The sequence below is a fragment of the Rhinolophus ferrumequinum genome, chromosome 22 (genome assembly GCF_004115265.2).
Source record: "Rhinolophus ferrumequinum isolate MPI-CBG mRhiFer1 chromosome 22, mRhiFer1_v1.p, whole genome shotgun sequence".
Lineage (NCBI taxonomy): Eukaryota > Metazoa > Chordata > Mammalia > Chiroptera > Rhinolophidae > Rhinolophus > Rhinolophus ferrumequinum.
This window is the reverse complement of record NC_046305.1, coordinates 44,912,930-44,929,757: the sequence shown is the minus strand read 5'-3', so window position 1 is coordinate 44,929,757 and position 16,828 is coordinate 44,912,930. Positions and strand designations below refer to the sequence as shown.

At 48.4% G+C, this 16,828-nt stretch overlaps 1 protein-coding gene across 1 annotated transcript in view; it reads left to right on the top strand.

Annotated features, from left to right (window-relative positions):
- SYT6 (synaptotagmin 6) overlaps positions 1-6,730 on the top strand; it is a 53,211-nt gene extending 46,481 nt beyond the window's left edge. Inside the window, 1 exon segment of the mRNA XM_033092016.1 lies at positions 4,230-6,730. Coding sequence (XP_032947907.1) covers positions 4,230-4,301 — 72 coding nt within the window. The 3' untranslated portion in view covers positions 4,302-6,730.
- The last annotated feature ends 10,098 nt before the right edge of the window (positions 6,731-16,828 follow it).

The window sequence follows — 16,828 nt, the reverse complement described above, 5'->3', positions numbered from 1 at the left end:
CTGTAGACTCCCTCTCCTTCTCAGGGGGGAGAAGCCCGTGTCCACCTGTTTCTAGCAGTGTGAGGTGTCTCGAGAGAGACAGAGAGCTCAGGGGATTGGACTCGTGGAATCCTGGGGGAGAGAAGCCTCCCCGGAGCCAGGCTAATTGATTTACCTCCCCAGGTAGGCACGTGGCTTTGCACAGCTCCTGCGGTGAGGCCTGTGAGCCCCCAGGAGGAGTGAGGCACAGATGCAAAGTTCCTGTCGATCTGAGGCCTCCCGTTTCCATCTTGTGGTGGCCATGTGGTTTCACCACAGCTGCGGAGCTCTCATGAGTGAGGCCAGTCCCTTAGCTGTCTGGCTCCTAGCCCCCAGGGAGCCTTTGCCCCCTCTTTTCCAGAAGGCTCTCTCTGCAAGAGTGTGGGTGAGGTACCACAACTGGCCTCCACCTGCACAAGCAGCAGCTACTGAGCAGAACTCCAGACTACCTGGAGACAATATCTGGCGCCTCGCTGAGTGTACCTCACTGGTGCCGTGCCCCTTTCCGTTTTTAATATCCTTTGGCGATATTTAAGAATAGAATATGCTACCATGTGCAGGACGGGTTAGGTGCAGGACCATGGAATAGGAGCCAAGAGGCCTCAAATGGGCTGTGTGGCCTCAGACAACTCACTGTCCCATTCTGGTCTTCAGTTGTCTGGTCAGTCAAATGAGGGGTTGGGCACCTGCCATGTCTGCTATTCTAGACAGCTGTGACCCTAAACGATGACTGGGCTGGGGAGCCGGCACCTTACATCCCCTTTCTAATCTTGGCTCTGCGATAACCCATCACTGGACTGTGCACAAACCAGAAGTAACCGACCAGCAGCCGCTGGGGTTGGAGGTGGGTGCCGACAGCAGGGAGATGGTAAGACTCGGCCCCTGAACACTGTCCTTCGTGATGAATACAACCTAATTAAGCCAAATAATTGATTCCAAATCCTGTTTCTTTAGTGAGTCTGGCTCACTTGTCCAGACTGCAAAAGAAAGATAAAGTAGCATCAAGCCCTTGAAAATGAATATTTGATGAAACAGTAAAGGAAAGTAACCGTACGTAGAAAATGAAAGGAGAATAAATTGATTTATATCCTTTGGGTTTTGCTTTTTTCCTGACTTCGAACCCCAGGCTTCCAAGACTGCCCCCCTCCCCCACTCATATCCTGCCATTTTCTGCTCAGCTCATCATCAGCTCTGTCTGAAGAAGCTGAAAATGACATGCGTGTTGGCAATTTAGGATTTCCTCGGTACAAATGTGTGTAAAATTCATTATTTACACCTTTAGCACCCACAGTTTAAGTATCTTTATAAAAATGCATCAAACAACCCACCAGGCTAATATCAAGTAAACGTTCTTTGTATTCATGGGATGCATTGAACTTGAACAGTCATCTCAATTATCCTTAGAGCTCACATCCTGCCTTCTTTTCCGTCCTGTTCTGGACCTTGAGCAAGAGTCTTGCTGCTGGAACATGTTTTCCCTATTTGTATAATACATGAAGAAATCTTACTCTCCAGCTCCCGGGAAGATAAATGCCATCGTATTCGTAAAGCACTCTGTGTTTATATTGCACCTTTTTTACAAGAGTTTCAAGTGCTGTGATCATTTCTTTTTTGTTAATGAGAACAGAGGGCACCCTACTTGGCCGCGTGTTTGGGGTTTTTAAATAAGGTTGAGGAGAACAAATTAACTGAAGATGTTTTTCCCTGCTGGGATATTTCCATGAATACAAATTGATTAAGCCACGGGGAGCGTCCTTCTGTGGCAGCGGCTGTGCCCCTTTCCCTCTCGGCGCTGCTGCCCCGTGTTACTTGTCATCTCTGTCACCACACACACAGCCCACGTTGGCCAGCGACCTTCTCCAAAGGGTTTTGTTCTGAAGGGCCGACTTCAGATCATCTGCCAGAGATGTGAGATCTCTGTTGGAATGTGACCCATTTCAGAACAGTAAAAGATCTTACTGGAATGCAGCCACCCTGGAACAACCATCTTCCTGTGTGCCGGGGACCAGTTCTCTGCTATTTCACAGCCACCGTGATAAGCTCCCCCGGAATCACTCACCTTCCCACTGTCCACGAACCCCATCTCCTCCCTGTGTTTGTTGTCATAGGAAACATTCGGGGTTAGCAGGGGAGCCCGTGGGCCTTCTTCATTTGTCCTGGATAAACAATTATGCTCCGTATGCCTTCTTTTTGGGCTGTTATATAAAAGAAAACAGGTACTCTGTAGAGCCATTTTGTTTTTTCTCCTCTGAACGGACCTATCAATCAGGTTGTGTAAGTGGCGTGCTAACCCAGGGGAGAAGGCAGTAATTACAGTGTACCTTTTACCAACATTAAAGGTTGTAACAGAAAAAGTAGAACGTCTACAACGGAGGTCTGTTAAGTGACAGCATTAGTAATGGTCCTATGTCACCTTCTGGTTAAGAGACCCTTGAGTCAGAAGTCACAGTGGGCTCCACAGCGAGGCATTTATTTATCTAAACTATCTCACCAGGGAAACCCTCGGTTGTGATTGCATTCACGTGGATGCTGCAAGCAGAGAGACTGCCACCTGGAGTTAGGAGTAAGTACCTGGTATGGACCCAAAGAGGTTAGGTGTCTATTACATCTCGTGTCCCCTTCTTCCCCTGGTGTGGCCAGATGCCAAGATGGTGGCAGGGTGGCGTGGAAAGAGCCCTGAGTTGGGAGTTAGGAGACCTGGTTTCGGATCCTGGCTCTGCCCCTTGCTAGCTATGTCTTGAGGTCTCTGTATCTTTGTTTTCTTATCTGCAAGGGCAAGAGCTTTTGACTGGACCATCTCCCAGGCCTGCCTCCGGGTCTGGCATGCTAAGATTGCTCAGGTCTAAGTCATATAATGGGAGTCATCCCTACCTGGTTTTACGGCCTGTGGTTAGTTGTAAAGATCTGCAGGTTGGCCTGAACAGGGAGCACTAAGGGACCAGAAGACCTGAGCCTGGGGAAGGAAAACAGAGGCTTTCCTTAGAACTAGAGCAGGAAGGCGCTCCTCAGCGTGGTGAGTGTCCCATCTCCTCCACCGGAGATGCGGGGTGGCAAACGGTCTCTTCCTTAGGTGGCTCGGCTTTGTCTAGAAATAGCTGTGTTGAGGGGACACCTGTATCCCTTCCCACCCCACCCTCACACATGAACAAACGCGTGGTGCAGCTTCTACTCAGCCCCACCACCCCACCGTGGAGACCCCTGAAGCTCACATGAAGTAGGAGAGGCTGCACTTCGGGTTCAGAAAGGCCATCTTGACCCCCTAATCTCTCTCTCTCTCTCTCTCTCTCTCTGGAGCCTTGTCCCGTGGGCACCTAGGAGAGTACTGGGTCTCCTTAGCTTACAAAAAGGATGGCGTGAGCAGTGGACACTGACTCTCTTTGAAGTCCTAGAGCCCCCAGATGGGTCAAGAACACCCCCAGGGTCAGCTCCTTGCCCAGAAAACATTGCACCAGCTGTGACTGACTGGCTTTTCAGTTTAAAGAAGGGTTGAACGGTCCAAGCGTGGGTCCATCCACCCTCGGCCCTATCCTTCACTCCGTTATGCCCACCTTCAGAGGGATGAGGGCCGGGCTGAGAGCAGGCAGCTCTTCTTTGAAGAACCCCTTCAAAGAAGAACCCCTTCTTTGAGGAGAACAAAGGTGGAGGCACCTGAGAGGAGGAGGGGCTGCCTCACCTGGCACCTCCTACCTCTTCACAGGTGCAGTATGAACGCCCCTAGGAAGCATTCGGACTGAAGACCAGAGCCCAGAGCTAAAGCAGTATCAGATTTTGAGCTGTACTAACAGCTCCCAGACAAATAGCTAATAATTCATGATCGTGGGCTCTTGGCAGTAAGGGTGTCTACTCTGCACACTGCTTCTTTCGCTGCTTACATAATCCAGTTTTCAGTGTGAAAAATGGTGGAAGCACTCAGAGATGGCCCAGTCACCATATCTCATTACAACACACACACACACACACACACACACACACACACACACACACACGGAAGAAAGCTTTATCTCCACAGTATGTCTTTTTTAAAAATCAGGTATTGCCACCTAGAAGACCTAAAGCTGTTTTATGTACGTTTTTGCATGGCTGACAGCAAAAGTCAAGAAAGCTTACGAGAAGCTGGGAAAGGTACATTCAGTGCATGGGCCAGATAAGTTTAGAAGTTGAACTATAAATTCCCCTGGCGATCGATAACCGGCTTCTTCTCCTCTCCACAGTGGCAGGGCCGAGCTGCCAGCTTAGACAGCGAGAGCTCGAGTCCCTCTCCAAAGCTGCCTCTGACACCATGAGCGGCACGGCCAAGCGACAGTCGGGGCTCAGCACCGTTCTTTTTGCACTCGTTCAACTGTTCAACCTTCTAAACAGTGTTGTGCAGCGGCCGGCAGCACATTGCTCACTGCAGTTTTAACTGCTCCTGTGTAGGTCACGGCCGAGACACTTGTCGTGTGGTCAGATCTGTCTTCGTCTTTTCTGTCTCCCACGGTGATGTTTTTTTGTGGTTTTCAACTTTTTATGGATCTGCTGTCAAGAAAAGAAGAAGAAGAAGAAAAAAGTACGGGGAGGGGGGAAAAACAAAAGCGTAGACAGCCCAGAAGCTGGTTCAATAAAATACGATGTGGCATAGTTGTCTTTGGGGGGGGAGGGGTTTGAAATTCTGCAATTTTGTGTCTCCACGGAGCTCTACTACCCCGGAGAAGAAGGCAGGAGGCTGGAGCTATGGCTGCTTTCTCCGTGGCCTGCAGGAATGCTGCAAACCAGTCCAAGAGCCTTTCCAAGGCTGATTGTAACTCTTTGAGGCTCTTCGCTGATGTGACATTAGCAGGTTGCATGTTGAAATCACGAGCGCCCTGTGGTGTCTGTGAACTTTTTTCAGCGGGTCGTGCAGGGTTCCTCTCTCCCCTTCTACGGTGACTTCCTTCATAATTTGAAAATGTCTGTATTCCCCAGGAGAACTTAGTCACTTTCTTTAGGAACGATTCTGCTGAAACCAAACATGCCGTCTGTTTTCTTGCGCCTCACAATTCATGGCCGTATTTGTTTGGAAAACATGATCTTTGTTCTCAAAAGTAACCTTCATGGCAAAGAAAAGGAGGTACACGCGTTCCAGAATGATTTCTGCATTATACATGGCTTTCTAATCCCCACAAAGTATCCAGCAGTTGTTCCAAATGCCTGCACGGATCAAAGAAAAACCCAGATGAAATGTTCTTTTCTGAGTGGGGAGTTTTGAAATCCAAGTAATCGTTAGAGTCCATGTTTATAGAAATGCAGTCAGCTTAAGCCTGTGTCTGCCTCCCTTGATGCTGGGACAATATTCATCTTACACTTTAGTTCTATAAATTACTAAGTACTTCAGTATGTGTTTGTTTCAGTGGTAATGAAGGGTTTTTTGTTTTTGTTTTTTTTTCCTTTAGATTTCTACCTTAGGCCAAATACAGTTTAGTGGAAAAAAAAAATGTTTAAACTATTCTGTATTGTAATAGTGCATTTCTACTGAGATAATAGTGCTCTTCCCACTAACCCCCTCTAACTAGGTTGATTTGCTCATCAGTCTGTTTAGCCCTGGTAAATGTGTGTGGAGGTGAGTTTCCACTTCCATTTGCAACCAGACAATGCTAATTTCCAGAGCTGCGTGTGTGACTTGCAAGAGGCCAGTCTGCCTAAGCACCCCTTCTTTCAACGATGGAAGGTCAAGAACGTAAAAGCTATTCACACACCCTGTGTCTTACTCTTTCTATATGTCACATGCTTTAGGAGATGCAACTCAATAAAGTAACTTTCATTTTAAGCCAAGTTATCAGGTTTCTTTTCTGGTATAACTTTGGATAGTTCCTTCCAGTCCTAAAATGACCATGTTGGGCGTGAGGTGACAGGCTGTTGTGGCAAAAGAAGTTTCTGGCTTGGAAAAGTAAATGCAGAGAAACCCCAACTTCACCCTGTACTAAGCCTTAGCCTAGGGGCAGTTGTGCCATTGGCATAAAGACAAGTTTTCTCCCCAGATGTCTTGTGCCTTCTTAGGCAGTCCAGAGGCTAGATAGTCTCTCGAGAGCAAGAAAAAAATCCAAGGTCATGGCAAGACTCACAGTAGGACATCACTTCACTTTTCTTGACTGACCGCACCAAGATGGCCACCTCAATGACCAAGCAGGTGCTGTGGGTCCTGCATCTATGAAGGGGACAATTGAGTTTCCTGGGTTATAAGGAGCCCCAAAATTAGTGTGAAGAGGTTCTTCCAGAAGTGAGCTCAACGTTCTTGTGCAGCTGTCATCTTTAAACCCTTAGGCAGGCGAGCGTGACCACTCTCAGTTTTTGGAGAAGGGAGTGTGATCGGTGAATCACGGACTTAGTTACAGTTCTCAGACATTCCTCTTCTATCCAAGCCCATCTCTCACACCAGTGAGCCCCTCCCAGTGGTTTCGGAAATTCATTTCCTGAGCAGATTATGCTCAGCCCCCACACTACCCTACCCAACCACCCCCACCCCAGCTCCAGCAACAGCCGTAAGGTGGTAAATTTCCATGGGCCGGGAGCCCACCTCAGGAGGCTTTCTGGGTCCTCAGCCTGAAACGGGAACGAAACTTGAATGTGTGCCAACTTCATTATCAAGCCCAATATCTCTCCCCCATAGATGAGAATAAAATGAATTACAAGTTCCTGAATAAAATGAAACACATGGTTGATTCATTGGTTAGTTTCCTCTGTCATGAGAAACCTCTTGGGTAGCTCTTGAGAGCTTTGCTGAAGTCGCAATAATCAGTGCCTTTGCACATAGATTTTTATTGTGTTTTTTTTAATGCTGTGTTCCCTTCTTTATTTAGCAGTGTTTCTGGGCTGAAAGATGCCTACCCCCACCCACACCCCCCCCATACTCAGAATGTTAATTAATTGTATCATTTAAAAAATTATGTTGTTAATTACTGCTTCGCATCTTCCCGTCCCTGTCACAGCCTGGAGTTTTTATTCAATTAAATTTCTGTCCTGACCCATTCCTCTTGTCCTCGTGTGTTCCTGAGGTTTATCAGTCAGCACACACACAGGAGGCCGCCAAGCTTTTATGTTGAATCTTTGTTTCACATAGATAACGACTTCCCTTTAATCAGAGGGTACAGCAGAAGGTCCCACCTGTTTTTCATTCTGCCCAAGGAATATCTGCAATACCCCATAGAGCTGGAAGCCACCTGTGTTTTGTCAGGCTGGTGATTCGCAGAGCATTTGGCTCTCGGGGTTCTGCTGTTTCCTCAGCTGTTCGACTCAACAAGCAGCCCCTCCAGATGCCAAAGCATCTGTAGGCAAATGGGCCATCCACTCATACCTGGAAAGTGTGACGCTTCTGCCCACCAGGAGAGGAATCCGGCGAGTTCTCATGAAACACGCCTTGGCTGAGTGATAAGAAAATCCTATTGCAGACTGGCAAATTTCAAAAGAACATTCTAACTTAATAGAATAGCCTCTCTGCTCATCCCCAGCTTTTAATTAATTTAGAAGGCAGCCCACAGAGAGGAAAGTGGAGGGTACCATCCGTCCTTGCATGTCTGCGTCTGTTACTGGCACTCCACAGTGAGATGCTACCAACGGGGCTGCACTGCTGACAGAAGCACTCTGCCACCTAAAGACGTGGCTGCCCCTTGCTTCCGCCTTCCCCTCCGGTCACCCATCAGCCAGCAGGATTCGGTGATGTGCTCGTTGTATCTAGAGCTGATCAACCATCAGGATAAATGTGTCTGTTCGGCTGGGCTGGGTCATGCAGCAATAACGGCTTTCAGATTTCAGTGGCTGAAAAACAACAAAGGCTTATTTGTCATTCATGCTGGGAGTCCATCACAGGTCAGCGAGGGGGTCTCTGCTCATGGATTTATTCAGAGGACTTAGGATGACAGAGCGGCCAACATCTCAAATGTTGCTAATTGCCAAGCCCGAGGGAAGAGAGCTCGGAAGGGTCTCGAGCTGGCCTCAGGGCTCTGGGCCGAGGGAACACGCGTCACTTTCCTCCGCAGTTCACTGCGCAGAACTACTCCTGTGGCCTCTCGAAGCATAAGGGGTTCAAGCGCCCAGGGGAAGAAGAACCGGAACTATTTGGTTAGCAGGATGTGGGAAGGCTACAGTGAGCTTAGCAGACCCGTGGAGGCTGACAGCTACTGAATGACCGATTCAGAGAAACTAATAAAGGGAAACTGCAGTGTATCCATTGTTGGGTGAAATCAGGGACTACCCACTGGGGCACACAACTGTGAGAGCCTCAGGCTTGACTCCAGCCCATAAAATGCTTTTAGTCTTGTAAGTTGGCAACGTAAGTAACTATAGCCCAAGGTGGAAAGTGGAAAGTGCAGTAAGGGAGGTGAAATAAAAGGCTCTAGGAGTCCAAGACAGAATATCACAGCTGGGCAGAATGAGTGACGGCTTCGAGAAAGAAGCGGTATCTGATCTAAACCTTTGTGAGAAGGAGGCATACACCCGGCTGATGTCAGGTCCACACAGGTGAAGGCCCAGAGCTGAGGAATTCCCAGGGCTGCGACGCACCCTGAATCCAGGACGAACAATGAACCCCTCGAGCATACCGGCCACCTTGCTTGCACGGGTCGGCCCAGGCAGAACTCTGGGTTTCTGCACGAGGAGCCCTCCTTTCCCTTACCCAGAACCTCAGACCTGGACCCTGCCTACTTCTTATCAGCTGCCTCCACTGGGAAATGGACCTGCTGCCTGTCCTCCCTCCATTGCTGGCTTGGCTTCTGCTCCCAAAAGGGCTGATCACCTGGAACTACAAGCACCTGCCTGACTTTGAGCATCAGTCTAAAAGCCATGCCTCTCCACGTACCCAGCCTCACCTCCCGGAGCTACGGCTCAGCCACAAGCCATTTGGGATTTCGTGCTGTGTCCTGCTCCCCTCTGAGGTGAGCTCTATCCAGATGTCTGACTCCCCAGGACAGGGACCTGGGCTGGCCACTCCCTGGCTGGTTCACAGCTGCACTCCCAGCACGGCTGTGGCGAGCCCACAAGGAGAGACAGGAGCCTCAAGGGGGGATGAAGCGCTGAGCTAGACATGGGCGGTGCACCGGGAAGCAAGGACATCTGTACAGGATGTGGCGATCACAGGCAGAAAAGGCAATAGGGCTGACAGCTGAACGATCTGGAAGACAGGGAGAGGGAACGGGGATTCAAAAGTGTTGGATGTTTTTACCCTTGAGACACCAGAAAAATGACGGCACTTTCCATAGAAACCAGAAACTCAGCAGAACAAAGGGAAAAATGATGAGCCCAGTTTGGGCCAAACTGAGTTTGAGATGCAGGAGGGATGTCTAGCAGACAGCTACAATTCAGGATGCGGCTTGGCAGAGAGGTCGGACATGAGATGTTCATTTATAGAAAGCCTACACACCAAAGTGAGCTGTGAAGACAGGAGGCTGACACTGCCACGCAGGTACAAGGCGACAAGGAGAGTCTCAAAGAGAGGTTCTTCGAGAACCATCACCAGGTAGAGGTCAAGGAAAAAGAAAGTGACGTGAATAATAACGGAGGTGTGCCCAAGCAAAACTGACGGATGAAAATGCTGGTGAACAACAACAGATCAATCAAGAGCGTCGTAAAATGATTCTTCAGAACCAGCGAATCCAAAGTGCTGAAACGAAACGCTTCCCAAGTCTAGTTTCACCCACATTTGCAGGGGCCCGCCTCTTTTTCTTTCCCCTGGGCTACGTTCTTTTTAAAAAGGCGTTTTAAAAGAACGCCTTTTTAAAAAATTGTGGTAACATAAACATATTATAAAATTTACCATTTTAGCCATTTTAGAGTACAGTTAGTTCAATGGCTTTAAATATATTCACATTGGTGTGCCATCGTCACCACCACCCGTCTCCAGAACTTTCTCATCGTACAAAAGTGAAAGTCTCTACACATTACACAGCAGCTCTCCATTTCCTCCCCCCACCCCCGCCCAGCCCCTGGCAACCATCACTGCTTTCTGTCTCTATGAGTTGGAATTTGATTACTCTGGGTACCTCATATGAGTGGAAGCATATGAAATTTGTCCTTTTGTGTCTAGACTGTTTCACTTAGCATTACGTCCTTAAGGTTCATCCGTCTTATAATATGTGTCAGAATTTCCTTCTTTTTTAAGGCTTAGTAATATTCCACTGTGTGTGTGTGTGTGTGTGTGTGTGTGTGTGTACATTTTATTTTCCACTCATCCATCAATGGACTTTTGAGTTGGACATTTAGCTACTGTGAATAATGCTGTTATGAACATGGATGTACAAATATCTCTTCATGTCCCCGCTTTCAATTCTGGGTGTATAACCAGAAGTGGGATTGCTGGACCACATGGTAATTCTACTCATGATATTTTGAGGAACCACCATACTGTTTTCCATAGTGGCTGCCACATTTTACATTCCTACAAGCAGTGCACAAGGGGTCCAGTTTTTCCACATCTTCACCAATATTTGTTATTTTCTGGGGTTTTTTTGGTTTTGTTTAGTTTTTGATGGTAGGCATACTAATCGGTGTGAAATGTTGTCTCACTGTGGGTTTGATTTGCATTTCCCTAATGATTAGTGATGTTGAGCCTCTTTTCATGCATTTATTAGCCATTTGTATGTCCTCTTTGGAAAATGTCCATTCAAGTCCTTCGCTCATTTTTGAATTGGGGTGTTTTGTTGCTGCTGAGTTTTAGGAGTTCTGTATGTATTCTAGACATTAATCCCTTATCAGATGTATGATTTGCAAATATTTTCTCTCGTTCTGTGGGTTGCCTTTTTACTCTGTTGATCACGTCCTTTGATGTACAAAAGTTTTTAATTTTGATGAAGTTCAGTTTGTCTATTTTTTCATTGCCTGTGCTTTTGGTGTCATATCCAAGAAATCATTGCCAAATCCAATGCCATGATGCTTTCTCCCTATGTTTTCTTCTAAATGTTTTATAGTTTAGCTCTTATACTTAGGTCTTTGATCCATTTTGTGTCAATTTTTGTATACAGTAAAAGGTAAGTGTCCAGTTTCATTTTTTTGCATGTCGTTATCCAGCTTTTCCTACATAATTTGTTGCAAAAACTGTCTTTTCCCCATTGAGGGAACTTGGCACCCTATTGAAAATCATTTGAACATACATGTGACGATTTATTCTAGGCTTTCTATTCTGTTCCCTTGGTCTGTATGTCTGTCTTTATGCCAGTAATTCACTGTTTTGATGATGGTAGCTTTGCAGTAAGTTTTGAAATCAGGAAATGTGAATCCTCCAACTTTGTTCCTTTTCAAAATTGTTTTGGCTATTCAGGGTCTTTTGAGATTCCATATGAATTTTAGGATGACTCTATTTCTGCAAAAAAAAAAAAGGTCATTGGGATTTTTATAGGGATTACATTGAATTTGTAGATTGCTTTGGGTAGTTTTATAGGGACCAACAATTGAGGACACAAGGTGCCATTTGCTGCCATTCTGTCTGCAAACCCACCCTTACCTCCAGGGTTCCTACCGATAAGCACGTGTTGTGATCCCTGGTGCAGGATGAAGCACTTCATGGAGGGCAGACCAGTTAACCAGACCTTTACACTAACCTCAACTCTTGCCAATTTCCTGTGGACGTCGTCTCCCATGACTGCAAATGTCCTGGCCCAACTCCCAACCTGCCGACCGAACTCAACCCAACAGCCCAACTTCTCTCTCCTGCACTACACAGCCCCAGAACGCTCAAGAACTTCAGCTGGACTTACTCTCGTGAATGCAGGCTCATTTTTGGGTTTTTTTTGCATGCACACAGGTATTCACTCAGCAAACATGTCAAGCACCGAGTGTGTATCCGGTAACATGGTATGGCTGAGGATAACTAACATACACTCAGCACTTCATATATGCCAGGCACTGTACTAAGCGCTTTACATCCATTATCTTATTTAATTCTCCCTCTACTTCTAAAGGTCAAGAAACCTGTCCAAGTTCACACAATTGAACCCAGATAATTAAATCCCAGAGCTCACATGCTTAACTGTGAGGCTAAGCTGCCTTCTGACAAAACACAGCTTTTCAAGGAGCTCAGAATTAAGAGGAGAGAGACACATGAATTAAAAACTATAATGTGGCAAGGGCAGTGCTAGATAGATACCAGAGATTTAAGGCATCCTAGAGAAGAATTGCCTAACCCAGCACCTATCCATATAGCCCTAAATTTAGGCACCCCAAAATATACCCTCCGAGACTGCAGCCTTATCCCTTCCTGGAGAGAGCCCTGCAATGACCTCTTTGTGAATCACGGGTCATGCATACTAATTTGATCCTCTACACCAGTTACTCCTCCAGGAACATCTAAAGAGTTGTGGAGTCTGCCCAACACACCGAACTGCAGCCAGTAGCCCCATAAACGTGTTCTATGTTGGACTATACAAGGAAGAGTGAAGTCAGGCTGTAACGTAGCAGCTTGGCTGGAAAGCACTGTTGAGTTTAGTTAGGGCAGAAGGGCTCGTCCCTCTACAATATGCAGCTCTGAGCAAAGCTTATGCCATTGGACTTGATGAAAAGGGAAATCTGATGATAAGCTGCCATGGAGAGGGCAGATAGAAGACCTCAGAGAGCTCAGAGGGTTCAGAGGAACCCTGCAAATTCACTCAGCCCGGCTAGCTCAGCAACCCTGCCTTCTTGCATCTCTTTCCTTTCAGTACCAGGGTGGTGACTCTCCCCTCCTGCAGGGGTCTCAGCTGATGACAACTAATCCGCAGTAAATTAGGACTGGGAGTTGGAGTGAGGAGATATGTGACTCTTCTCCCTGAGGTGCCTCTGTCTTCTGCACAGATTGGGAACGTTTGGTGACACATCGGGGATTATCCAGAGACACACAGAGCGCCGATGTGGGCAGGTGCCTCAGGCATTCTGAGATATTAATTTCTTCTTTTCTCTGTGGTTCACCTTGCAGCCTGTGCCTGAGCCAGGTTCGTGAGGACCCTTTGGGATGGGGCAATCAGGAATGAAAATTTCTTAGCTAGAAATTCTAAGTGTTTGGGGGAATATGTGAGTCCTGAGATGACAGACGAGTAGCTAATCACAGTGGAAAGGGCTATGGCCCTTTGTACCACGGTCTTTCAGCTCCCTGGAGAAATTACTGACAATGGCGCACCGCAGTTAAAATGGATTGTGAAATCAAAGAGCCAGACGAGCTTCACACACTGTCTTCCTTAAACTACCAGTAACTTTCTCTCCCAAATGGTCCAAATATGTGTGCCTTGCTGTGCAGAGTTCTTCCTCTGCCTCCTCGTCTTGAACCTGTGGCTGCCCTGATGCTCCCAGCTCACCCTCTCCCTGCAATGAAGCTGGGGGTAGAACTGTATTCTCCAATCTCTTCATCCCAGGGGTCTTGACATCCCCTGACATGGCATGCTGTTTCCTGCCAGATTTGCCACGTGAGGATGGATTCATCTCTTTCACACCAGTACATGTGGCAAACTCAAGAGCCTAGAGCCAGAGGTTCTGGGCTACATCCTGGCTCTTCAATCTTCCCCGGTGTACCCCGGGCTGAATTCATAAACTCTCTGAGTCTCATTCGACTCATGTGTAAAATAGGAGCGTAGTCGCTTTGGTGGCAGTGATCGCGCTGAGCTTCTGATCTGCTCCCTGAGAGCGTGTCACAGCATTGCTGCCTGCACGATGTCCTCTTTCCTTGAAGGCCTGCTCACCTTTCACAACTGGGTAACTTGAGAACAAAGGGACTAAGCTGCTGTGTGGCTCCTAAGCCTGGAGAGGGTGGGAGAGAGCAGGGACTGGGCTGTAAAGCATAAATCAAATGGCTATGTAATTAATTTAGAATAATTTAAGCACTGAGCGTGGAGGAGAAACAAAAGTGGTGACATTTAATGAATGTGTCAGTCGATATCTCGCTCATTCCAGCTGTCTTTTTAAATGTCAAATATCTCACGATTCCTTTTCCTCGCAGCTGGAAGGTTTGTGCTAACAACCACCAATTCTGGTTTCTGCCCACTAGGTTAGCACGGGCACATAATTTCAGAAGCAGGAGGTCCCAGAGGCTGCGGGAACAGGAGACAATGACCATCACCCCTGAGAGTCAGGGGGTGCTGCAGCTGCTCCTGGGGGGGGCGCCCCCCCAGACCCATTCTCCTTGCCCTTCACCCACCTTCTTCCTATCAACTATAAAAACACAAGGTGTCCACACCAAGAGGAAGACAGTGTGTTTTCCTGTAGCTTTCCCACTTGTGCCTCTTCAAACTTCTCAGAGCTTGAAAGTTTTCAAGAAAAAAACCTTAGCTGAACTCCAGCTAACTGGGAGAGAGCAAGCCAAGAGCTCGTTGCTCCAGAGAACTCCAGGCTCAGGAATTTCCACTGGGAGCTCTTGGTTCCATCCTCAATAAATACCAGATACTGCTGCAGCGACGAACCGGGGTAGCAAGCCAGCTTTTCACTTTGGGCGAAAATGTGCAGCCAAGTGGCACTGAAAGCTTTCCATTTCAAAGCCCGTCTTTATCCCCAGAGTGAGTTTCCCTGCTTTCAGCCAGCGCTGTGTGGCCAGTCTCTCCAATCTGACCTGGCAACAGGGCGCGAGGAGGCAGAACAACTAAAACCCGAATGGAAAACTGGCTGGTGTTCAACCAACCTGGAAGCCGAAGGGGCCGAGGAAGACTTAGAAGTCCCAGCCACTCCAGCTCCTTCGGCAGAGTGCAGCTTCCGGCCTGAGGAGCAGAGAAGGGCCATGTGTTTAGGCTGCCTGGGGCGTGGGACAGAGGGAGCCAGCGTGGGACAAATGGCAACAGCTCAGCCTTGGCCAAGCCCGCTGTGCAGGGCGTGCACAGTGACATGTCAGAGGGGAGGCCACCCTTCCACCGTCCAGTTCAGAGCCCGGTGGTGCAGGGATCCATGCCAGCCCCTCAGGGGAAGCCAAATACACCGACATTCCACCACTTAAGTACCCTCATTTAGAGCAGAGCCACGCCACGTGAACACTTGCCCCCACGGCCTGCTCACCAGCAGGCAAAGCCAGCGGCTTATTAACGTGTTCCATTAACGCATCTCTTCATGGCTCCCACAGTGCCTCCCGCCTTGAGGGTCTCTCCTTGCCTGACTCTGGTCTCCTTCATGGGATCCAGTTCTACAGCCACCCCGACTCATCCACACACCCCTAGAAGTCAGAAGGCCCCCAGGCCCACTGCTTGGCGTCTCCCCCAACTCTCTACTCCCTCCCCGGACAATTCCACCCACCACGCCCTCCACGCCCCCTACCGCCTCTGTGCTGCTGCTGCCAGGACTGTCCCGAGCACCAGGAGACACTGCCATCTGCCAGGCCCTCAGACGTCCTGCTGCAGCCTAAACCCAGCATTTCCAAAAGCAAACTTCTCTCCAAGCGGCTCGCTCGGCATTCGGAAACTCCGAAGCCCTGTCCCATTGGTTTAATCCTGGACTCTCTTCTCTCTCTCCATCAGCCAATACGTTGTTTTTATTGATTCTTTTTCTGTGTTGTCTCACGGCCCCACTCTTTCTCTGACTCTCATTATTTCCCTCCTGGATTACCTTCCAGGGATTGAAAACTCTGAGACCTGCAGGGCCCAGCGGGTGACATAAACGTGTGAGGCTGTAAAACAAAGACTGAGGGCCATGTTGTGGGAACCGGAGGACACAAGCGCTGTCTAAAGACATTCATATTAAAAAATTAAAAAAAAAAAGTTTTTTAAACCTGCTAGGCAACCTAATCAGGCTTGGCCCCTGGACAGCTACTTCTCAAACCCTCAAAAGCCAGTCTCCACGTCCCTGCTGGACTGAGAACTTTAGCACGTATTCTACATGACTGCACTCAAAACTCTTTACGGACTTTGCCCAGAGGGGGAAAAGGAATGGTTCATGTTTGCATAAAGTTTTAAAAATTACCGAGGACTTTGCCTGACATGAAACTGGCAAAGGATTAATTGGCGTTTGGGACCCTTCCTGGGTCGCCACCACCTTTCCCACAGCCAAACACAACCCCTTTACTTATGCGGATTGTCCATTGGCAGGATGGCCCCCCCTCCCCTGGGAAACCTCCATTCCAGTCATTCTTTAAGACCTAACTCAAGTCTCTCCATCTGGAAAAGCCTTCCCAGACCCCTGCAGGGGAGAGCGACCCTCCCCCTCCCATACCCGGGAAGCAGTTGCTGGTGTAGAGTCCCCTCATGAGATGCCAGTGTGCGTTGCCTTGTCTCGTTATTTGTTTTCATGCACGTGCTCCTGTCCTCCGTGAGTGACCAGGATCAGAGCCTTTTTCTTGTCTGGTCTGGCTCCCTTCTGCTGCCCTGCGTATCCAGGTGCCATCGTGGCGAGCCCGCCAGAGAGGAAGCACCTACTGCCAAAAGGGGGAAGACACACGAGCCAAGACCAGAGTCAAGTGTGAAGAATACCAAGCGTGAAGCTCAGAAAACAGGGCCTAGGAAAAACAAGCGTCATGGTCACTGAGGACGGTCTCCGGCAGTGGCTCTCACACTTTACTGGGCATTTGCACCGCCTGAAAAGCTTGTTAAAAATGTAAGTTGCTCCCTCTGAGATCCGGATGGCCTAGACCTGGGCTGAAATCTAGGAATCTATATGTCAACAAGCTGGCAGATGATTCTGATTCTAGTCAAGTCCAGGCCCACGCAGTGAGGAGCATTTGGTCCTTGAATTAGAGATGTCTTTACCTGGAGTGGGCCAGCTCTTCCTGACCAAGAAGACCCTGACCCAGAGCCCGCTCATGGGGTGCTTGTGTCCTGAATTCCACAGGGAGGTGGTCCCAGGGGCTGTGCTCATGAACAGTCTTGGGGTGGGGTTACTGTCCCCTGGCTACCTGTCTGACAACCCCCTGGACAGCACATGGTTCACCTGA